The following is a 22,248-nucleotide window of genomic DNA, read 5'->3' on the forward strand; positions in this document are numbered from 1 at the left end:
CTCAGCCTTTCTTTGTTCCCATTCTGTCTTACTACAGAGTCAGGGACTCAGCTTGCTCCTAGACAAGACATACCAAGACATTTGTGATACACATGCTTAGATTTGAGACAGCAGGTTCTGCCTCTTTTTCTTGGCGTAAGATCTCAACAAGTATAAACATCACATGACCATTTAACCAATGTACTCCATATCATAATTATTTCAGTACAAATTATATTATCCCAGTTGATAAAATCATCTGTCTAAACTTACATCTTTCTCATTACATGATTGCCACTATGGCTTAAGGGTTAGTATTGGGTACTCTAACACCAATCTATTGCATTTGTGTCTTACTCTGTTGATCACTGGCTGCATTCCCTTGGGAAATTATTTGACTGCTTTTTACTCTTTTAACCCAAACCTCTAAGATGTTAGTAATAACATAAGTTTTAAAATTAAAACTGAGACAGAGAGAGAGAGAGAGAGAGAGAGAGAGAGAGAGAGAGAGAGAGAGAGAGAGAGAGAGAAATAATGTGTCTGGAATACTTTGTTTCTGATTGCAGATGAAGGCCTAGCATCTTAAGAAAGTACCTGGGTTCTTCTGTAGATTCCAGTACTAAACTGGTACTATAGAGACTCTGTAAGAAAGTACAATGTCTGGTGTAACCCCCTGGGTGGATAGCCTAGGCTGACCTAGAGGTTCAGTGATTATAAAATGAGGCATGCTTGTGTTGCTGTGAGCCTCAAACAGGATGACAGATGTTAAAATGATTTGCTAATGAATATGAGGGAGTATTATACAGCACGCTGTGCTAATGTCATTAGGTAATTAACACTATGCAGGAAGGCACTGGAGTGTCGTAATGAAAGAGAGATTTTTCATTTTCTTCTACAAGATGAAAGTCATAAGGACACTTAATATTTCCTCAGCTCATTGCCTCTATTTTGTTTTGTTTGGGATTTGATTTAAGTAAAAGCTAAGAATAAAACTATGTGAAATCAATGAATAATGTACAGCACAGATCCTCTTTTCAAAGAACCATCAGTGTTTCAAGACCAGCTCTTGATGGAGATCTGTGCATCTTGTCAGAGTTCACAAGGAAGCGATGGGCAGCACTTGCTTAGCTCTTCCATAGAGGACCTCCAGATAAGTTGTTCTGTATTCAGTCAGCCATAATGAAAAGACAAAGATCACAGCTGTTCTGTATCGACACCCTGCACCTTCTCTCTTCTCCATTAACTTGAGGTTCCTGAAGGCAGGAGCTTTTCATGTTTTGTTAGTACAGCACTTAGTATATAAAAATCATCTGTGCTCCAAACTACTTACTGTGTTATGGACAAAGCTCATTGGCCTTCTTGCTTCACAGTCTTGTGGCTATCCCAAGAGGAATCTAAGAGTCGAGAAACTACTGATGTGCCTTAGGCCTGGCTAGTTGGGAAAGGGTGTTGGCCTCCAAACCTGCCCCCTTATGATAGAGTATGATGGACTGACTCTATTCCTCATGGTAGGCTCTCATTTAATATGTATTTTAAATAAAAATCTTCTTAATAATAATAGCTATTATTATTGTTTGACAGCTTTGTGGACAAATAACTCAACAATCAATAAGTGGATTTCTTAGGGCAATTCTCGTGATAGAACTATTAAGAGGAAATGGTACAGTTGTATGAAAAAAATGATAAAGCCTTAGAATTTGTCTGTCAGTTTAAGCACTTCAAATGATTCTGTTTGGAAAAGAGATTACTTGATCTATAGAAGTTGCTGGTGGCATGACAAGAATGGTGAAGTAGTCACTGATTTGTAAATCACGCTCTCTCTACTGTTGAACTAATGGTTACAGGAGGAGACTGACTTGGACAAAGTATCCCTTGCTTGTATAGTGTGAAGAACATCAGTTCCTTGGGTTTGGGATAGGCATTGACCTTCCATCAGCATGTGTGCTTGCTTAGTCCTGCTGAGAGGCACTGAATGTGCACTGAAGCTGAAATCAAGAGCTTCCACTTAGTAGCTATAGGTCTTGGGATAGTGCCACTAATCTCTGAGTTTGTTTACATAGATGTAATGGAAATGAGGATGAGACCTCTGCAGGGCTGTGAAGATAATTCATAAGATCATGCAAAGAAATGTTGAGCCAAGTTCATGCTGAACACTTAGTATTTACTACTCATTTCTGTAAGTGGTAACAGCTTTTAATTATATATTTATAATCAGATCAATTCAAAATTATAACTGATGACTCTAGTTACTCCTTTCCGCTAAAGTGATGTCTACATTCTCTTAACTTACATGAGAAGAGCTTCAAGCAACCTAGGTAAATGGTCAGCTGGACAGAGCTATACATTGAGGTAAGATCTGATTATCTGACTACACTCCAGGCAACTGGGAGAACTGCCATTTACTCTCCAGAGGAGAGGAAGGAATGGAAAGAAGCTCATTTTGGAGGGGAGATACACATTTGTTGAGGGCTTTGTCGATATTTACAGTGACCTTGTGCCATTACCAGCAATATACAAATGATGAAAAAGGAGTCATAAGAAGTATATTGTGCAAGACTGAACTTCACATCATGTCTGCAAGTCCGGTTACAGAACTCCATTTGTACTGCCCTGCATGGTTTCTTTTCAAGTGTGAAAAGAAATATCCAGATGGCTAGATTCTGAGCTAGCCCAGTCTAATACACAGACAATGCATCTTCTATGGATAAACTCCCAGATTAAATGGGACTTATGAAAGATGGATTTAGATAGAGCTACTGAGTTTGCTGAGGTGCTTCAGGAGTGCTAGTGAGGCATGGAGGCTCTCATCATGGTAGCCATGGAGCCACCTGGACACTGCCTTCAACCCTGAACCATCCTTTGGTTCTATTGGACACCAGTGTGCCTTATAAAATGGGCATGTTCTGTCTCTTAAAAGGCTTAGAAGCCACTCTGTCTTATCCTATGTTGTAATTTCGGTCTCATTTAGGATTTCACTTTAACAACCACAGTGTTGCAGAAAAGTTGGTGCTTGTGTTATAAATTTCCATTTTACCAATGAGAAGATGGAGGCTCTGGCAGAATTAGATATACCTATTACTATTCATTTTATCCTCATAGCTACGCTGGAGATCTTCTATTGGTTCGTTCAAGTGTCAAAGATAACTGCAACCACTGGTAGTAGCCCAAGAAAACAATTTGGATGGTGTGTTCTTTTTGCAACTGAGGAAGCCAGAGCCGAAAGGAGTGAAGGCTCACTCAAGGTTCTGCAGGTCCCACAAATGATGGGGTTCACATACTCATGATGCTGCTTCTAAGCTGAGTGAAGCCTGCACACTTTATCTCTGTGTTGCTTTCTTTAGCTCCCTTCTATCCCTACTTCTGGTATAGGAGAGGCAATGGGGAAGGTCTCACATTGAACTTTTCTTTCAAACCAGTTGGTTGAGGGAGGACAAAGGGAGAGCAATGATAAATTCATTTTTCTCCCTGTTCTTGAAGATGTGTGTCACTCTTTCATTTTAGGAGCATTGTGAGAGGCATAGTCAAAGGAGGGGTGCGTATACCCAAATTAGTGTTTTCTTGTTAAGATATCTCAAGAAAACAGAATATTCTGGATACTTCATTTCTATCCAGAAATGGTGGTACTAATCCAGTGCTGTGGGAGAGGTCTGTATGTGGGAGAACATAGAACAGATAGGTAATACTATTGCTTTTCTTATGCTTCTTAATAGTAATACCCTTCCTTTTTCAAAATGTCTGTACTCCCTGCTGGGAGCCTTTAATTGGCATAGCACGAGCCATTCACCATACAAGTGTGGGTCATATTGGCCATATAGGATAGCCTACTGTCTCAATATCTCCATTTATAGCTCTAAAACTTTGAGTTGGGAAGATGATTTTTTTTATAAGCAAACCTGGAAAGTTTTGTAGAGTTATACTTTCCAAACTATATCTGGTAATAATTCAAGATAAAGTCTTTCTATGAGTTCATGTATGTATTAGTCAGCTCATGATGCTATCACATGATGACTCAGTCAGGAGGCATAAACAGTTCTATCATCAGAGCTGCATGTTGGAGGAGTCTGTTTTACAGGGGAAAGCCTTCTGTTTTGCAGATGGAAGCCCCTTGCTGTATGTGATAAGTTGGTGAGATTGGATCAACAGCTTTCCAATAAGGGCACTTGTCCATCAGGACCAATTTCCTTCAATCTATCCAGCTTCTAGAAGCCCTATCTTCAAGCACAATCATACTGGGGGTTTAGTCTTCAGCATGAGCTCAAGAGGAGGGAGTATGAAAAATTCAGTATGCTCTGGTGTGTTTTTTAAAATTAAATAATAAAAACCATTTTGAAAATCATATTATGAATTATATTTTATAATAGATGGTTTCAATTGTTATTCACCTTACAAATTTCTTAATACATCTTATACAATGAAAATGACTGTAATAAAACTTGGACAAAATAAAAAAAGTAACTTGCAGCCATATGAGAGGTGTAGCTTTAAAAATTAAGGAGATTAGAGCAGCTTACACCTTTCTGTCCCTGGAACTATAATCAAAGTCTTCTATTAGATACTTCAGATCCAAGTGTGTGCCACATATCATAAATCTCAGTAGGTACCCCACAAAGATAGTTGCCTGTTTAACAAGAATGTGGAGGACCTGCCAGTACTGCATATCTAAACTGGTAAAGTAATCTGGTTTCAACATCCATCTTCACCTTTTGTTGGTTTTTAAAATGCCTCAGAAACTCAACAATCCAGACTCAGGTACAGAATGAGAATGGATCAGACACATGAATACATTCCTTATTATAATTCACATGTGTCCACTAACTGGTCACACACACACACACACACACACACACACACACACTCATACACACACATCCATACACACACACACAAACACACACACACAACACACACACATGCACTGTAGTCTATGCTGGTCTGTGTAGAGAACAAAGATGAAACAAGACTCCAATTGTGGATAAGACTTTCTCAATATGTGATTGGGTCTGTCTGTGATTCCTGATGCAGCCTCCCTCACATTTCACTTGAACACTGAATTTGAGACTCAGCGTCAGTGCAGTGCTGAAAATGTCTCAAACAATCAACTCTGGAGAACAGACTATGAATTATAAAGTTTTCCAATTACTGTGGTGTAAATGTTCTTCTCATGTCTGATTTGAAGCTTCCAACTTGGTGTCAACTGGCACATAACATTTCTGCAAGTTTAAGGACGTGTTTCTGTAAATGGGTGGGAGCTGGCTCAGCCTATCACTGTGTAACTGTCAGGACTTGGTGGGTCAGTCATTCACCTCTGTGTCGTAAGCTGTGATCACTGCAATCTACTTGAAGCGTAGAGTGGGCATCATAGGCCTTGTCTGCTTGCAGCCTTGTGCTCTGCTTGCTTCTGTAGGTTCAGAAACCTACAGTCTCTGTAAAGGAGAAACCATTTGCTCTAGGTGCATTTCTGTCTGTTATTCCATGTTTACTTCCACAAAGTCACAGAACTCTGCGGTGCCTTGCACCACTAATGCAATCTATGATGTCTAGTGGGTTCCTGTTTCTTTATTCTGTAGGAATAATAAGAGTATTCTAACAACTTTATTGCCTTTGTTCTCATGCCCTTGGTTCTGCCACTGGCAAGCTGTATGCCATTTGTGTGTGGGGAGGGCGGGGGGTCACGTGCTTGGTTTTAGCCTATCAGAGCTCCAGTTTCACCTGGAAACTGGAGAAAAGAATAGTTTCTCATATAGCTTCTCTGTTACCTGAAGTAAGGTGTGACGAAGGTCCTGCAGATGAACAGTCCCTCAACATTAGCATTGTTGACGATAAGTACTAGATAGGTGCTGAACGGCATTTGGATGGCTGCATTTAACAGGAGTGCAGGTTTATGATTGCTATTTAGATGGATAATGCCAATAATTAATTTGATTAAATTAAGTGACCCCCAGCCCAGAGCATTAGTGAGACTCACTCTTGGGCTTTTTCAGTGAGGATTAACTGACAGAATATGTCCTCAATGTGGGTGACATCATCCCACGTGCTGGGACCCCAAGATGAACAACAAGAAAAAAGCTAGATAAGTACCAGAATTCATCTTTCTGCTTCTGGATCTGCCCAGATCGAGTGAGCAACCCATGTTCCTAGCACGGGGCTTTTCCAGACAGGGTGGACTGCTAAACACAGCCTTCTCCCCTCAGCAGCATTCTGTCAGATATTTCATCGAAAAAAAAAATGAGAAAAGCAACAAGGTAGCTACATTTAGTGATGTTTTTAAACTAAAAAAATAAGAAAAAAAGAAAAAAAAAGATGTTTTTGAAAAGGATGAGGAAGGGACCTTAGAAGGATGGAGAGAGATAGACACACACAGAGAAAAAACTCGCTCTTGTTTGTGTGAGAGACAGAGAAAGGGACAGAGACAGAGACAGAGAGAGACACAGAGACAGACACAGACACAGAGAAACAGGGATACGGAGAACAGAAAGAGCATTTCAGAGGACAGAGAAGGTGTGGGAGCAGAAAGAGGAGGAAGAAAGGAGAAGCAGAGAGAAAGAGAAAGGAAAGGGCGTGGAGAGACAGGCTTTGGAACTCTTGCTTAAGTGATGAGAAACATCCCTGCTTTTCCGTTCCTCGTCCTACCGTCTTGCTTGGCAAAGCAACCCTATCACAAGGATTAGGACCTTTGCTCTAAATAACTGCTGGAAAAAGCTGTTCCTACTTGGCATGCTGGAGCCATACCTGCAGCTTTTTAGCAATTGCACTGAAAAGACTCTGCTCTGCAAATTTCATTAGGATTCATCAAGAACACACTTTATAAGCTGTTAATAAAAGTATTGCGGAGAGAGGAGTCCAGTGTCAACTCCGCCATCTCCTCAGCTAATAAGGATCCCTAGAATAGACCCAGGGTTTGTCAGAAGGAGCCACCTGGGGCCACTTTTCAATCTATGTAATAGAAACTATTATTGAAGCCCATTTTAATTAATTTACCTTTATGAAAAGATGTGAATGAGATGGTACTGAATGCTTCATTATAAATAAAGTTGTATTCTGCCCCTGGCCCCTAATTAACTACCTCACAGCTTGTTTCTAAAATGTATTTGCTATGACGTTATTTTGATTAGGGCATATTCTCATGTTATTCTTGGACATTTAATGAGTTTTTCCACTAACATTAGTTCTGCTGTTCTCTTTTTTTTTCTTTCTAGGAATAGATATGAGGTCTCCTAAGCTGTTCATTGGTATTTTAGGTATTGATGGCAGATTCTGAGTATCAGAATCAATTGAATGCATGTAGGGCTGAGAGGCAGACAGTATATTGGCTATGGCTATGAATGGTTCCATATTAGTAGTATCGTGACTAGTCATGTGACTCTTAGCCATTCTCTGACCTCTGTGTGTATCATTTTCCTCGCTGGCCAAGTGGAGCTTATTTTCAGGGCTTCCGTTAGTTGGCATGAAGCCATTCAGCAGCACTAGTCATCTTTGGATGGCACTGATTCCAACAATTGCTCTGACTACTCTGTCCAGTGCATATTGTAGCCACAGAGAATGCTTTAGTATTTTGCCTGCCGATCCCACTTAGGTTCCTAGAACTATGTTTTATTAAGACATAAAGAATTGATGTAGACAAAATCTTTCCCTCAGTGCTTCCCAAATGACCAATAAACTCAAGTAGCTAGGATTTTTTTTAAAAGCACCGGATAGAAGGCACAGTAAAGGAATAGTGTGTTGAAGTAAGTTTTATACTATTGGAACACATGCCTACCTGTGAGAGTCTATTAGAAACATTTCTACGATGCTGGATATATGTTTCAGCAGTTAAGAGTGCATAGTATTCTTATAGAAGAGTCAAAATCAGTTTCCAGCAACCATGTTATGATCACTTGTAACTCCAGCTACTTGGTAACAGACTATCTCTTCTAGATGTTCTGTGTACCTGTATTCAAAGGTGCATAACAACCCCATATATAATTTTAAATAGATTAAATGGTAAAACTATTTATGTTATGACAACATGCATGTTATCTATTTACCTAGTTGGGTTTTTAAAGGAACACTCCATTCGGAATCCAGTGATCTCTATTTTGCCTGACAGGACATGGGTCATCTGTCCATGGCTACACTTTTAGTTGAGAGGTGAGATGGGAAAAGATGGGATCTGCTGTTGCCAATACAGAGTTATCTACTTCATGCAGCGTGTGCCTTATAAATCGTGTCTAGTTCAAGGAACATTCACCACAATCACATCTAGTAACAAAAGTACCTCTACTGCAGTGGAATCCTGACCAAAGTTCTCAGAATAACGTCAACTAAAACATAAATACAGTACCATCATAGATAGTTAAGCATTGTGCCTGAGGTGACACCTGAGGTTCCAACGCCCAGTCTTACCCCTCTGTCCTATTTATTTTAATACAATTTCATTATGCTTTATTCTTTCTCCTAAAATCATAGAAAAGTATCTCTAAACTGTTTCCTTCAGCCAAAGTCAACTGCAAAGAAAGATATTCCTACCCACAGCAATCTTTTAATATCTGTTTCAGGCTCTGTTATTTTCCCACAGTACCTGGGACTTCATATTGTCTGTAGCCTATGTCCCAGTGTTTCTTGTTCTAGTCCCAGTTTTGAGTTTATAATACCAGTGACCAAGACGGCCCTCTTCATTGCTTGTCACGTGTGTCAAGCACACATAATCAAACTGCACAAATATACACATACATCTTCACGTGTAGACATATCACATTTGCATATGTCTATATACATACACAGATATGCACATACATGTGCATACACATACATTCATACCTACAACTTTTACCATTCCTTTTTCCATTAATTTACTTATTTATTCACTATATATTCTGACACAGCCCCTTATTCCCCTCCCTCATAAAACCCAACTCTGAGAAGGGAGAGGTTCTCCCTGGGTACCAACCCAGCCTGGCACCTTAAGTCAGTACAGGGCTAGGCATATCCTCTCCCATTGAGGCCAGAAAAGTCAACCCAGTTAGGAGAATAGGATCCATAGGCAAGCAACAGAGTCAGGTAAGCCTCTCTCAAGTTGTTTGGGGACTCACATGAAGACCAAGCTGCACATCTGCAACACAGGTGTGGGGGGCTCATACCCAGCTCTTTGGCTGGTGGTTTATTCTCTGGGAGCCCCCAAGGGTTCAGGTTAGTAGACTCTGTGGTCTTCTTGTGCTAGGAACCTGGGATTGGGCAGGGTCTAGGGAGTCTATGAGGGTAATCCTAGTTGAGACTCCTAGCAGTGGGGGGTTATGGAGCCTGATGTGGCTACCTCTTATAGCCAGAAGGGACTTCCAGTGGAGAGATAAGGAAACCAACCTATCCACAAAACCTTCAACCCAAAATTTGTCCTGCCTACAAGAAGTATAGGGACAAAGACAGAGAAGAGACTGGGGGAATGGCCAACCAGCGACTGGCCCAACTTGAGATACATCCTATGGGCAAGAACCAATAATGCTACTCTGTTATGCTTGCAGAGAGTAACCTAGCTCCACCCAGCAGCTGAACGAAACAGACACAGAGACCCAGAGCCAAACATGAGATGGAGAGTGGGAAGCCTTTTGGAAGTGCTGACAGAAGGATTGAGGAACCCTAGGGGAGGGGCGGAGGGACTCCACAAAAACTTTTACCATTCTTGATTGTTATGATGGCTTATTCTTCATGCCTCTGTCTCCAAGGGAAAAAAGTTTGATTTTTTTGTTTGTTTGTTAAAAGGCCTACTATGTAGCTACCACTGTGAAAGCAGATGAAATTGTTTTTCTGTTTCTTTTCCATCAGAAGAAATTTATAGTAACACATTTTGATTACATGTGTAAGTAGAAAAAAAAACCCTGGGTATTACCTGCCAATAAAAATGCAAGATCAATTTCTTTTTAAACTGTGGATTTAGGGACAAAAATGGGCCATATACTGCTTGGTCAGGGTCAAGTTGAATTAAAGGGGTGATATATGCACCAAATTGGGAAACTCATCTATGGGAGAATGTACCAGAGAAAGGATTGCTTCTGAATATTTTCCCCAAACAATCCTGCATCACAGATGTAGTCTAGGGATGCCTAGAACTCAAGCAGCCACTTCTAGACACAGGTTATATGTTTCTCACCACCTTCTGGAGAGACCTTTGGTCACAAGGTAGCAGCCACTGCTACCTCAGCTCGGATTGATAGAGTAAACGAATACCAATGTGTTTGGATCAAAGATACAAAATCACATTCTATCTTCAGTGGCCGCTAACATGAGTGCAGAGAGTTAGGGAAACTGGAACTCTGGAGCTCTCTGGCTCTGAGTATTTTATTGTTGTTTTTGTCATGTGTGTGTTTGTAAGCTATGTGCAAGTGAGGGCACATTAGTGCCATAGCACCTGTGTGGAGGTCAGATTAGAGCTTTATGGAGTTGTATCTCACATTCATCTTTACGTGAGTTCCAGGAATTGAACTCAGATCACCAGGCTTGCAAGATAGCACCTTTAGCCACTGAGATATTTAGCCAGTTCTCCTTCAATTACTTTGATTTCTTTGGCCCTTGCCTGTGAATGTTTAAAATCAGTTTTATTATATTTTATTTCTTGTTTTCATTAAAAGACACAATTATATGTACTTACTGTATAGCAACATTGCTTTGAATTATGTATACACTATGGAATGGTGAAAACTAGCTAATTGGCATGTTTTACCTTTATGTAGGTTTCAATTTTATGAGCATTTGTCAAGATACAATATATAATTGACTGCAGTCATAATGGTGTGCAAGGTCTCTTAGGGTTATCTTAAAACTGAAAATTTCCACCCTTGAACAATAACTTTCCAACTACTGTTCTCATCTCTGCTTCTAGAAGATCAGCTTTCTCAGATATCACATTTATGAAACCATATAGCATTTTCTTTTGATCCTTGACTTATTTTGACTAATAAAATGTCTTCCAGACTTACCTATGTTGTTAAAAATCACATAAGTTCTTTCTTTTTTATGGTTCAATAGTCAATTTGTGTACATATGTCTGTGTGTGCATCATTCAGATTTATGTGAAGTTCATATAAATACAAATATAGGTACACACATATATTTTCCAATTGGAACACACACGCACACACACATACACACACACAAACACACACCACATCATCCTGTTGGAATAAGTGCTTTGAGGTAGAATAAAACAAATGCATCATGTGTGAGTGATAGGTTGGTAAACAGTAATCCCTAACTTGGATTCTCTTTTGCACAGACAGAAGTGTATTTTCAGAATCCATCTCCCAGAGTGAAAATACTTGGCAGAAGGAGTGGAGATTCTAGAAGCCTGAGTCAATTACAACCACAGCTTGTCTAAATCCAGCACTTCTGTTCATTCCTCCATGCCATGATTTCTTGTTAACTGAAGAATTAATGCTGGACCTCAAGTCTCCTACATTATAATCAAGGAGTTCTTTGGGTATTAATAGGCTCTGAGTCATGTAGTTAAAAAATATGCAACCAGTGTGTCTTATCCTAAGGAAGTAAAAGTGGTACTTAATAAGGGATGGAAGAATGCCCTCAAATCATTTCAACTTATCTAAGTTTCACTTCACATTGTCCAAATCCAAAGCTCCACAAAGGCCTTAAATTGGCTATTAAAAGGGCCAAGGAAAAGGTTCTCTGCAGAAAGAGACACAAGAATGAACTGGGCATGCTCCATGCTTTTATGATGCTGTTTCTATAGCATTTCTTCAGCTTAAGATCAAAATAGAAGTTTTTATGGAATGTTGGCAGTATGTTTTATTATTTGAGTGTGAGGCTTGTGTAGGCATAATTCACAGAATTTCAGTACTGATAGAGACTTCAGGGATGTCTACTCTGACTTCTTTGCTTTATGTATAAACCCAAATAGACTCTCTATGGTCATGCAGAGTGAAGGCTTAGAGAAAATGCATTCACAACTGGGTTTCTAGGGTTTTGCACAAGTCTTACCCATAGAAAAGTTTAATAAACATTTGCTTACAGAGTTGCTGGCTGGTTGACAGGATACGCACCACATATGTGCTTTATTTGGAGATCTCTGTTTCCCTAGGTATTTGTTTCATTGCCTTTTAAGACCCATTAAAACATCAAAATTGATCCTTGTTGAAAGGCCAAGAGCCTCAAGTGTCCAAATGAATGGTTAACTCACCGAAGTCTGACCTAAAGGAAACTTCAGGGTTGAGCCTATAGCTGAACTTGTCCAGTCTTTAATAGAGGGAACTGTCACCTTACAGGAGAGGAAGAACAATGGAGTTGGCTTTGGCAATCTCTATGCCTGTGAAGATTCCCGTTTCTGTCATGAAATCCCTAGCAAACACTATCTGCTCCTATTTTACCTCATAACCTTTTGATCCCTCTTCTTAAGATTATGGGAACCTTAAAAAATTAAAAAGATTGATCATGAGAACTGTTAAATTTTTGACTTGATATTGAAAGTCTGGGGGAGAAGGTCAGATGGGGTTAAAAGCAAGTGGCAATTATATAATTTTATTATTTGAGCAAAGGCTTTATTTTCAGTTATGCATATATGCATGTATGTCCATATGTGTGTATATGTCCCTCTGTCCATATCTATGTCTGTATGTGTCTCTGTGTCCATGTGTGTGTTTATGTGTGTGTTTGCATGTGCATGTGTATGCATGTGGTGGTATGTGCTTGCGGGGTGTGTGCACATAGGTGCAAGTGCCTGTAAAGGGCAGAAGACAGACATTGTTAGATCTTCTGGAGCTGGAGCTATAGGTGATTGCAAGCAGCCCAATGTGAATGCTATGAGAACTGAAATTGTGTCCTCTACAAGAATAGTTTGTACTCATAACCATGGAGTCATTTCTCAGACCTTCATACAATTTTCTTACCATGTGATAAATGGCATGACCCTTAATTTAAATTACTGCTATGATTGATATATGTTTTCTGCTTATGGAAAGATATTGAAGAGATTGGATCTACTTCTACCACTGAGCTGGCCAGCCTAGGAGCTAGGGCAGTGAACTATTCCTGCAGGGCTAGATGGTGTGGCCAGATAATAGAATGATATTGGATATGGCATCAAGGAGTGATAAAGTACCTAGATATTTTTACTCCTGGTTCTGAAACTCCTTCCTTTTTAAATAAAAGAATGAAAATATAACATTGCCCAGAAAAGGTAGGAATCCCAGAGTTTGGTCTGAAGTCACCAAGACCCAAGCCTCCTGCATCTCTCCTGATGATCCAAGCCCTTGTGTTCCTGCATCTGGTATGGTTGGCTCCTGTTGCTCTTTGGTGGAAGATGTGTCCCATAAGGCATACATCCTATTCCTTGGTGTGCACAGTCAGCTAAAAAGCCTGCAGCTCACAAACAGCACAAAGGATGGCCATCTTTGTCATTTAATTTACTCTTGGAAATAGTGTCTGTGTCACCAGGAGCTTATCAAAGCATTTTTTTTTAAAACATACTCATTTCACATAGAAATTTCATGCCAGATTTTGGGAGAATATGGTTTTCTAGTCCCTTTTCTTTGAGGAAATAGGGTTCTCTATGCAATCTCTTACATTGATCCAAATGGGGCATGCCAGTGAGAAGTATCAAGCGTTGGAGTTATATTTTGACAAACTCTCTGTTTATTCTGGCTATGCTTGGTCTATTCTAATTCCACCTTGAAAACCACATCTCCATAAATGCAATGTTTTTTCAGGGCCTGCTGTACATTTTACTATACATTTTTCGCTCCATTCAAACATAAACACACACACACACACACACGCACAGAGCCTCCTCTTTCTTCCTCTCTCTTTCCAATATTGTTCAAGAATGTACTATTTAGAGGTTCTGTAACCATGGTGGAATCTCAGTGGGAATTCTGACAGGGATGAACTTTTGTCCCAAGGTCATACAGTTTAACTCTAGAATCTTCGAATCCTCATACTCCTCCTTTTGATTAGAACACTGGCCAAGTGTGTTGACAAAAGCTGAAAGTAGTTACATCACACACACAAAACCAATACTAGCTAACATTAAGGTACAGTTATACCAAGGTCCTGTGGGCTCTGGCTTTTACCCACTGATAGACCAACACTGCTTTTTGTACTCCACATCTCAATAGTTGCAGCTCACCTTGATTTGCATACATGCCTGTCTTCTTTTCAGAGCTCTGCACTCTACCTCCATCATCCTGCTGATGTCTATGCAGAATATATTTCAAATGACATCTTAGATACCTTCACCCTGGGCCTCTGCTCCACCATAACAGTTAAATCAGCAGGTTTTTCTTTTAACATCCCCAAATCCTGGCTTTTTCTCACAGAGCTTATTGTACTGCACTGAAACTGTATGTGCCATGACCACCTTTCCTGCTCTGCTCTCCAAAGAGAAGTTGCTCATCTTTTTGTTTTCATTGTGATGTCCTCACTTGTGATTCAGAGTTCCTGTACAACTGACCAAAAGTTAAGTGCGATCATAAGACAGGGAGATCAACTCATTTGGGAGAATCAGCAGATATGCAAAACACTAACCACATTCCAAAAATTTCAGCAAAGGATAAAAGGGCCAAATATCTATCTTCTCCCACAAACCGAAGCCTCAAGTACCATGGAGGCAATTACAACTTACCTGATAGTTTTGATCATGCTGAGGCCCATTTCAACACAGCAATGAGCATGGTCCTGGCGAGGCTCAGGCAGTCCAGACACACAGTAGTAGCAGTCCCCCAAGATTTTAATGCGAAGACAGTGATGTTCCTGAAAGAAACAGAGTGGTAGGGAAAAAAGACTGTGTCATCAGGAGGACCAGATCATCAGAACGCTCATTCAGAAAAGATGAAAATGGCATCAAGTGCTCTGTACTTCAGAGTTAGAAACCCTCAACTTTAGAACATGCTTTTACAGTTTCTGTACTTTGGATCTGAAACGTCCTGCAAAGCCCTGGGTAGTAAATTCTTAGGTAGTAGAAGCTTGGTGCTTTGGGATGTGGTGGAAACTTGAAGAGGAATGACGTATGTGGGGGATGTAAGAATGAACCTAGGGGAAGGGGAAGCAGGATGCAGAGTCAGATACCTTGGTCTCCTGTGCCTGCTTGAGGAATCCTGATTGGGCTGTACACAACCGGAGATCTAAAGCGGCTACCAGGAAAATAGTGAGACAGAACAAAGGACCCAAGTCTAGAGTGATGTGCTTCCTCTGTCTTCATGGACATCCCAGTGTAAACAATCCCCCTGGGCAATCTAACCCTCTCCCCTACGGAGTCACAGCAAGCAAGTTAGATTCAGCAAGTCAGCCGTGTAATGCCTCCTTTGGCCCTTGATTATGTTACTGCAAACATATTAGCTGAAAAATTGTATATAAGTTTTGTACTGAATAATGAAAGTTAGATCTACACCCTAATGCTGGTCTCTGGGGTCTGAAATCTTTGTGAACTCCATCTCCACTCCCTTCCCCCCAGCCCTACCACCAGCCTCCATTTCAGAAACATTTCGGGCCTGTTTCTGGTAGTTGGCATCCAAAAGATGTAGTCAATGGTATTCTAGTCCCTGGGTGGATGTACTCTTGATGTGGGACCATTCTACCATGTGGTCTTTCTGCTCCCAGAGGAAGACTCCAAAACTTCATGAGGTTGGTGGTTTGTGATCTCATCACAGGTCAAAGCAGTAGGGCCAAATAATCATTGATACTCAAAACTGAGGCAAAATAAGTATTTCCCCTATGAATTAATCAGCCACCTCTGGTGTTACAGTACAAGTAACTACTTGACATAGTTTCTTTAGATGAATGGTTCGGGCTGAGTATCCTTTGACAGGCCTTCTAGGATTGAGCCATAGAGAGCTATGATTTCCTTGGTATGAGGCTATCTTTGGCAAAGGGGGTCTAAGGGCTAGGGAAAGTAGTTGTAAATAGAAAGTGTCTCACTGAGCTGGAAACTCAGTAGACACCCTTGAATACCAAGTTGAAAAGCACTGCGCTGAATTCCTAATGTAAGCAGTTTGGTAACTATTGAATACAAGCTAAAAAAACAGTCAAGCAGGACTTGACTCTGATGCTTCTCTGACTGGGTCAGATTTTCAGAAGCTTCCCAAACACCCAAGTGGGCACAGAGACATCCTATAGGTTTTTGTGTTGTGCATACCTGACTCCTGGATGATTTTAGGAGCTTGAGGTTCTTGTCTACTGGCTGTTCAACGAAGTTATTAATTTTTTCATAAGAAAGCTATTGATTAAGTCTGATCAGAAAGAGGGAACCAGGGCTTTTCAGTTTCTCCTAGAATCTCTAGAGTAGAACAGTTGGAATGAACCTAGAGATTACCTGGCTCACTAGTGTTAGTGTTTAGACTTGAGAGTCCACAAGACCATTATTAAAAACATCAATAGGCTTAGGATATTGTCATAGAGCACATTTCTTTGCAGAATTCATCAAGGAACTATTAAAAAATCTGTCAGTAACCACCAAAATCAATAATGAAAATCCTATAAGTTTGAGGCCTTGTCATAAAACAAAATTTTCAAAAATGTACCCAAGAACTAAAAAAGAAAAACCCATTAGCAAACACCTCAAACACCAATGGAAATGCTATCATCTAGGCATGGTGTCCAACACCTGTAATCCTACCACTCAGGAGGTGGAGGAAGGAAAAATCAGTTGTTCAAGGTCAGCTTTGACTGCATACTGAATTTGAGAATAACATGGAGCAAATTATACCACACCCCAAAAAGCCAGATGAATGAAAAGGAAGAGGAAGAGGAGGAGGAAGAAGAGGAAGAAGAAGAGGAAGAGGAGGAGATGGAGGAGGAGCAGGATACTTTCTAATAACCTTATTCTTCTGAAAGAGCAAAGATTTTCAAGACTTCAAAACTAGGGAGACTTACTCTTAAAGAGAATAGCTAATTCAGCATGACAGGAGTCACACAATGCTGCTCTTATCTTGGCTACTCCTCTTCTCCTTTCAGGCTGGTGAGCTAAAATTTCTCTGTTTGAAAGTCTAGGCTTTGTACTTGAGAGAAAAGAGATAGTATTTGTTTTATCAGCTTTGTTTGTTTTGTTTAACATAATGATCTCCAGTCCCATTCATTTTTTTTCTTCCAAATGCCATGGTTTCATTATTCTTTACAATAGAATAAACTTCTATTGTGTGTTTGTATCTCATTCTCTCTCTGTCTCTTTCTGCATCTCTTTCTGTCTTTCTTCCTCTCTTCATGTTAATTTATAGGATATAAATTTAACCAGGAGATAAGGGGAGGAAGAGATAAATCAGGTTAGTCTTCTAATTTAATATATAGATTTAAATCACAAATATATACTAATATATATATATAGTTAGTAAGTTAGTTAGAAATTTTATATAGATATCTTGATTTTTGCCTATAAAGGAGATTGAGTGTAAGTGTTTTAATCCTTTATTTGATTTGCAGAACACTGAGGCTAGAAGGCAAGGACTGTTGATTCAAGGCATGAATAATCACTTGGAGATGGGAACAGTGTGTGTGACTTGGGATGATATGAATCTAGTGCTAGCAGCCTTGGTTACAGGGGATGCCTCCCTCCTGGCTATGGTGAAGGATAAAAAGAAAGCAATTGGACAGGAAACACTTTGGTCTAAGACTCTGTATTATCTGTACAACTGCCAGGTTTGCAAGCCTCATTGCTTCGTATAACATCCTGGAAACACTGATAAGTGAGTTTCAGTTATCTATATATGACAAGGTCAAAAGAATCTACCTTATCCTTAATGCAGAACAGAGGACACGTGGCCACCCCTTAGCAGTGCCAATGACAGCTGATGCTTGGGAGTAGCCTTCTCTGTATCCAACATGCTGCTTCTTATCTTTCACTTTGGGCCTCACACATAAAGGATGCCTAGCTGTCACCTCTGCTTTACAGGGTGAAACATACAGAGAATCCCCTAGGCCACAGATGAACTGCCACAGTCTTCAGGACTACATGTGTACTACTCAATGACTCTAAGTCTGTGATAGTCCCATGGACACTGAAGTGAAAATTGTGTTGGAAAATCTAAGTAAGGAAATGATGAGTCGCCTTGCATAAAGCATGCGGCACCAGCCAAAGGTCCATTACAGTCTTCCTGTTCATCTTATAGCATCTTTTCATCTACTGTCTGAGCTGTGAGTCATATAGGTGCTCTTCAGGCTTTGGAGGCAAAGCCTACACTGCTAATAAGTAGGTAGGCGGGGATCTGAAGATCATACATATATGACTCTGGATCTCAATAAATGCTCTCTCTTAAACAAAAAGAATCATATGACAGTACAGAATGGCAGCTCTCCTAACAAAAATATATTCTGAAAAAGAGATTGCATAAAATGATTGACTACCCTTTTGGGAAGATACTGAACAATGTTCACTTCCAAAGTCCATTTTTCTTATAAACAAAAGGTAAAGCTGGCAACTTTCCTGAGAATCTATAGGCCCTAAGGAAATGGGAATATATCATTTATCTGTCTATCTGTCTATCAATCTATCGATCTATCTATCTATCTATCTATCTATCTATCTATCTATCTATCATCTGTATACCTATACTCTATGTATTTATAACTTATCATCTATGTGTATGTATATATGCACATATATACAACATATTTCATATGCAAAATAAAAATTATAGCATATATACTATATACATTTGATACATATGTATATACAGGGAAAATGTAAATATGCACATATATACATATATGTGTGTATGTGTGTGATCAGAATACACAAAGTACTGTCTCCTTATTTGCCAAGTTCTGTCTGTTTTCAGACACATTTTCTTATCATGTTTGATGAGCTGTCAGATGACTTATTAGAATGTTCCAAGTAAATTCTACTAGAAACTGCTTTGAAAACTCATGCTAGCATAGCCAGACTGCTTTGGAAAAGATACTTAAAAAGTAAAGTAGAGTAACGGCCACCTTCCATCTAAAGTCAGCCTTACAATCTTTTCCTTCCCATCTTGATGTGTTTAATATCATAAAAATCTTGAAAAGAGTTGATTAAATTACATATGTGGAGAGTAGGTGAAACTGCGGAGTCCACCTTGAAGATACCTATACATTTTGGAAGGAGCTAAAATTACAGAAATAGAAACTCTCATATAATATATTTGATGTTTCAGTTTTACTATAATCAAGTGTTTGTTTAGTTATAGGAAAAAGTGCCAAATAAAAAGATTCTCAAAACTAAATACTTTAAAAATAAACATTAAAATCATGACAGACTTAAGGTATTTTTGTCTAATTTTATTTCATTAGAATCAGAGAAGTGATGTGTGAACATATTGTTCTAGTACAATTTAAACTATAGAAAAGTTTACAGTGCCCTTGGATGCCCACTTTCCATCACACATACAGTGCCTTGGGAACTCAGTCTCCTCTCCAAGCTCTCCTTAAAGGGCAGGTGCATAGGTATACGTATGCTCTGGGCTTCATGATATTTAAACATAAATGTATCACACTATGTTTGGAAGTATCAAGCTTTATTTTCCCCCATATAATGTCATGGCACAATATCTTCCTATGTTAGTTCATGGAGATGCTATCTCATCAGAAACTGATTGCTCAGATTTCCATGATTGTTGTTCCTTATTGTCAAAAAATTGAAATTCTTAGGGAGATGGATGGATCTGGAGAATATCATCCTGAGTGAGGTAACCCAATCACAAAAGAACACACATGGTATGCACTCTCTGATTAGTGGATATTAGCCTAGAAGATTGGAATAAACGAATAAATAAACAAATAAGCAAAGTATAATCCACAAATGACAAGAAACTCAAGAAGAAGGAAAACTAAAGTGTGGATACTTCGTTCCTTCTTAAAAGAGGGAACAAAATACCCATGGAAGGAGTTATAGAGACAAACTATGGAGCAGAGACTGAAGGAAGGACAATCCAGAGACTGCTCCACCTGGGAATCCTTCCCATATTCAATCATCAAATCTAGTCACTATTGTGGATGCCAGCAAGTGCTGGCTGACAGGAGCCTGATATAGCTGTCTCCTGAGAGGCTCTGACAGTGCCCGACTAATACAGAAGTAGAGGCTCACAGCCATCCATTGAACTGAGTACAAGGTCCCCATGTAGGAGCTAGTGAAAGGATGCAAGGAGCTGAAGGGTTTGCAGCCCTTAGGGCAAACAACAATATGAACTAACTAGTACCCTCAGAGTTCCCAGAGACTAACCAAAGAATATACATGGTGGGACTAATGGCTCCAGCATCATATGTAGCAGAGGATGGCCAAGTAGGTCATCAATGGGAGGAGAGGCCCTTGGCCCTGTGAAGGTTCTATGCCCCAGTGTAGGGAAGTACCAGGGCCAGGAAGTGGGAGAGGGTGGGTTGGTGAACAGGAGAAAGGGGGAGGGGAGAAGGAATAAGGTTATTTTGTTTACATTTTTTTTAATTTTAATTTTAATTTTATTATTTTTTTCTTTATTTTCAGAGGGGAAACTGGGAAAGGAGATATCATATGACATGTAAATAAAGAAAATATCTAATAAAAAATAAAAAAATAAAAAAATTGATGTTGCTCCCACTTTTGACATAAGTTTAAAAATGTTTTAAGATTTTAAAGCCATCATTGGTATTGCACTATAACATCCTTTCTTCCATGTAGTGTGTGCATACTCATATTCATTTTCATTCTGTTGAAAAGTTAGGTAAGGGGATTGTTGTTTTTAAAGGATTAGACACTAGAGTTGCCAAGTTTTGTCAATGGTCTAAACACTCTAAGCTGAGTAGCCTGAACCCCAAGGACATTGCAGAACACGCACTATATGGAACTAAATTTCATGGGCAACTTGGACAGAATCATTGCATTTGAATTTGAACGCAGTGAAGCTGTGTAAAATGTTCTGTGAGGTGGGTGCTCTCTGATGTCTGTGTGATTTTAGTTCTCAGGAACATACCAACACTAGGCAATTAGAGTCTTATCAAACTCCAGGAGACAAAACCAAGGCAAGCACAATTCCCTTTATATAACAGCAGAGTCCAGAACTCAGCTAAGCTAGGGACTTGCCTGAGGGGGAGGTCAGAGTCAAAGGGAAGTTTCCTCATTTCAAAGCTAGTGGAATCATTTTCCCTGGCAGAATTTGTGGAACTCTCCAGGCAAGGTGTTTCCCCTTGAGGCTGAGGTGCAGGAAGGGGAAACATGGATGACTGGAAGTTATGGACCAGGAATGTGAGCGTTCGTTTTTAATAGACCTCAGCTGAGACACCACATGTATTATTTAATTTATCCTTCTTTATCTTGATAGGAAATGGAGACTCAAGAGAAATGATCTACGAAGGAACATTCAAACCAAACCTATACCTGCCCCTCATGCTTCAAGGAATCCTGCGCGAGCAGAGGTACTTTAGTGTCTCGTCCTCTTTCCCTAATATGCTTGAGTTTAGTAGTAAGGAGCCTCAGATGGTCTGATATATGTGTGTGTGTGTGTATGTGTGTGTGTGTGTGTGTGTGTATGTGTGTATATATACATACACACACATATATGGATACAGAGTCTCTCAGTGAGCCTTGAACTTAAGAATTCAGTAAGGGAGACTGGCTAGTAAGCTCCAAGTGCACACTGTTGTTCCTAGCTTTTTAATGTGAGTGCCAGGGAGTAAAGTCAGGTCCTTATGACTGTATGCTGAGCACTTTGTCAACTAAGCCATCTTCCCTGCCCAGTTTGTAAAAGAATCATTTAATCAGACAACACTTGCCTTAGACAGTAGTCTCTGGCTTCCTACACCTTTGGGTAACTGGCCAGCTGTGTATCCCCTCTTTGCCTCCTCTCCCTCACGACATACAAAATCACCAGGGTGAGAAGCCAAGGCTATGAACAAAGCTCACACTTCCTTAAATGCTGCATTGTTTCCTCAAATCCTCCTTTTTTCTTGAAGCTCACTTGTGATTGGCCTCTCCCATATTCTCTAGGCTCCTGCAGCCTCATGTCTCTCAGACCCCCTCAAACAAGTAGGTTACTTTCACACTTGGCTTTTCAGAGTGTCTCATCATAAAAGCCCTTGCCTAATCTGGAGCTCTCATCTCAGGATGCTGCATGTCACTAGGTTGTTAATTCGTTTCCTTTGCCTACCGTGATGCTGGTGTTTCTCATAGTCTGAAGCAAACTGCTACAATGTTATAGATTCACCTTTTTTCCTTTCGCCAGACTAGGGGATTCCTGATAAAAGGCCTTGCTTTTCCCTAGTTATTTTGTATTGTGCCCAGATATAGCAAATAATAAATGGTTGAATAAGTTAGATTAAGTTAAACTCTGTTCCTTCCCTCCCTCCCTCCCTCCCTCC

The 22,248-nt window shown here is 39.9% G+C and overlaps 1 protein-coding gene across 2 annotated transcripts in view; it reads right to left on the reverse strand.

The window, feature by feature from the left end:
- Positions 1-22,248, reverse strand: part of Adcy8 (adenylate cyclase 8) — a 217,131-nt gene that overhangs the window by 99,370 nt on the left and 95,513 nt on the right. For both annotated transcript variants that reach the window (XM_031358847.1, XM_031358848.1), the window contains exon 5: positions 14,579-14,706. In XM_031358847.1, coding sequence (XP_031214707.1) covers positions 14,579-14,706 — 128 coding nt within the window. The remainder of the gene's footprint in view (positions 1-14,578; positions 14,707-22,248) is intronic.

Source organism: Mastomys coucha, unplaced genomic scaffold (assembly GCF_008632895.1).
Source record: "Mastomys coucha isolate ucsf_1 unplaced genomic scaffold, UCSF_Mcou_1 pScaffold7, whole genome shotgun sequence".
In the NCBI taxonomy this organism is placed as follows: Eukaryota; Metazoa; Chordata; class Mammalia; order Rodentia; family Muridae; genus Mastomys; species Mastomys coucha.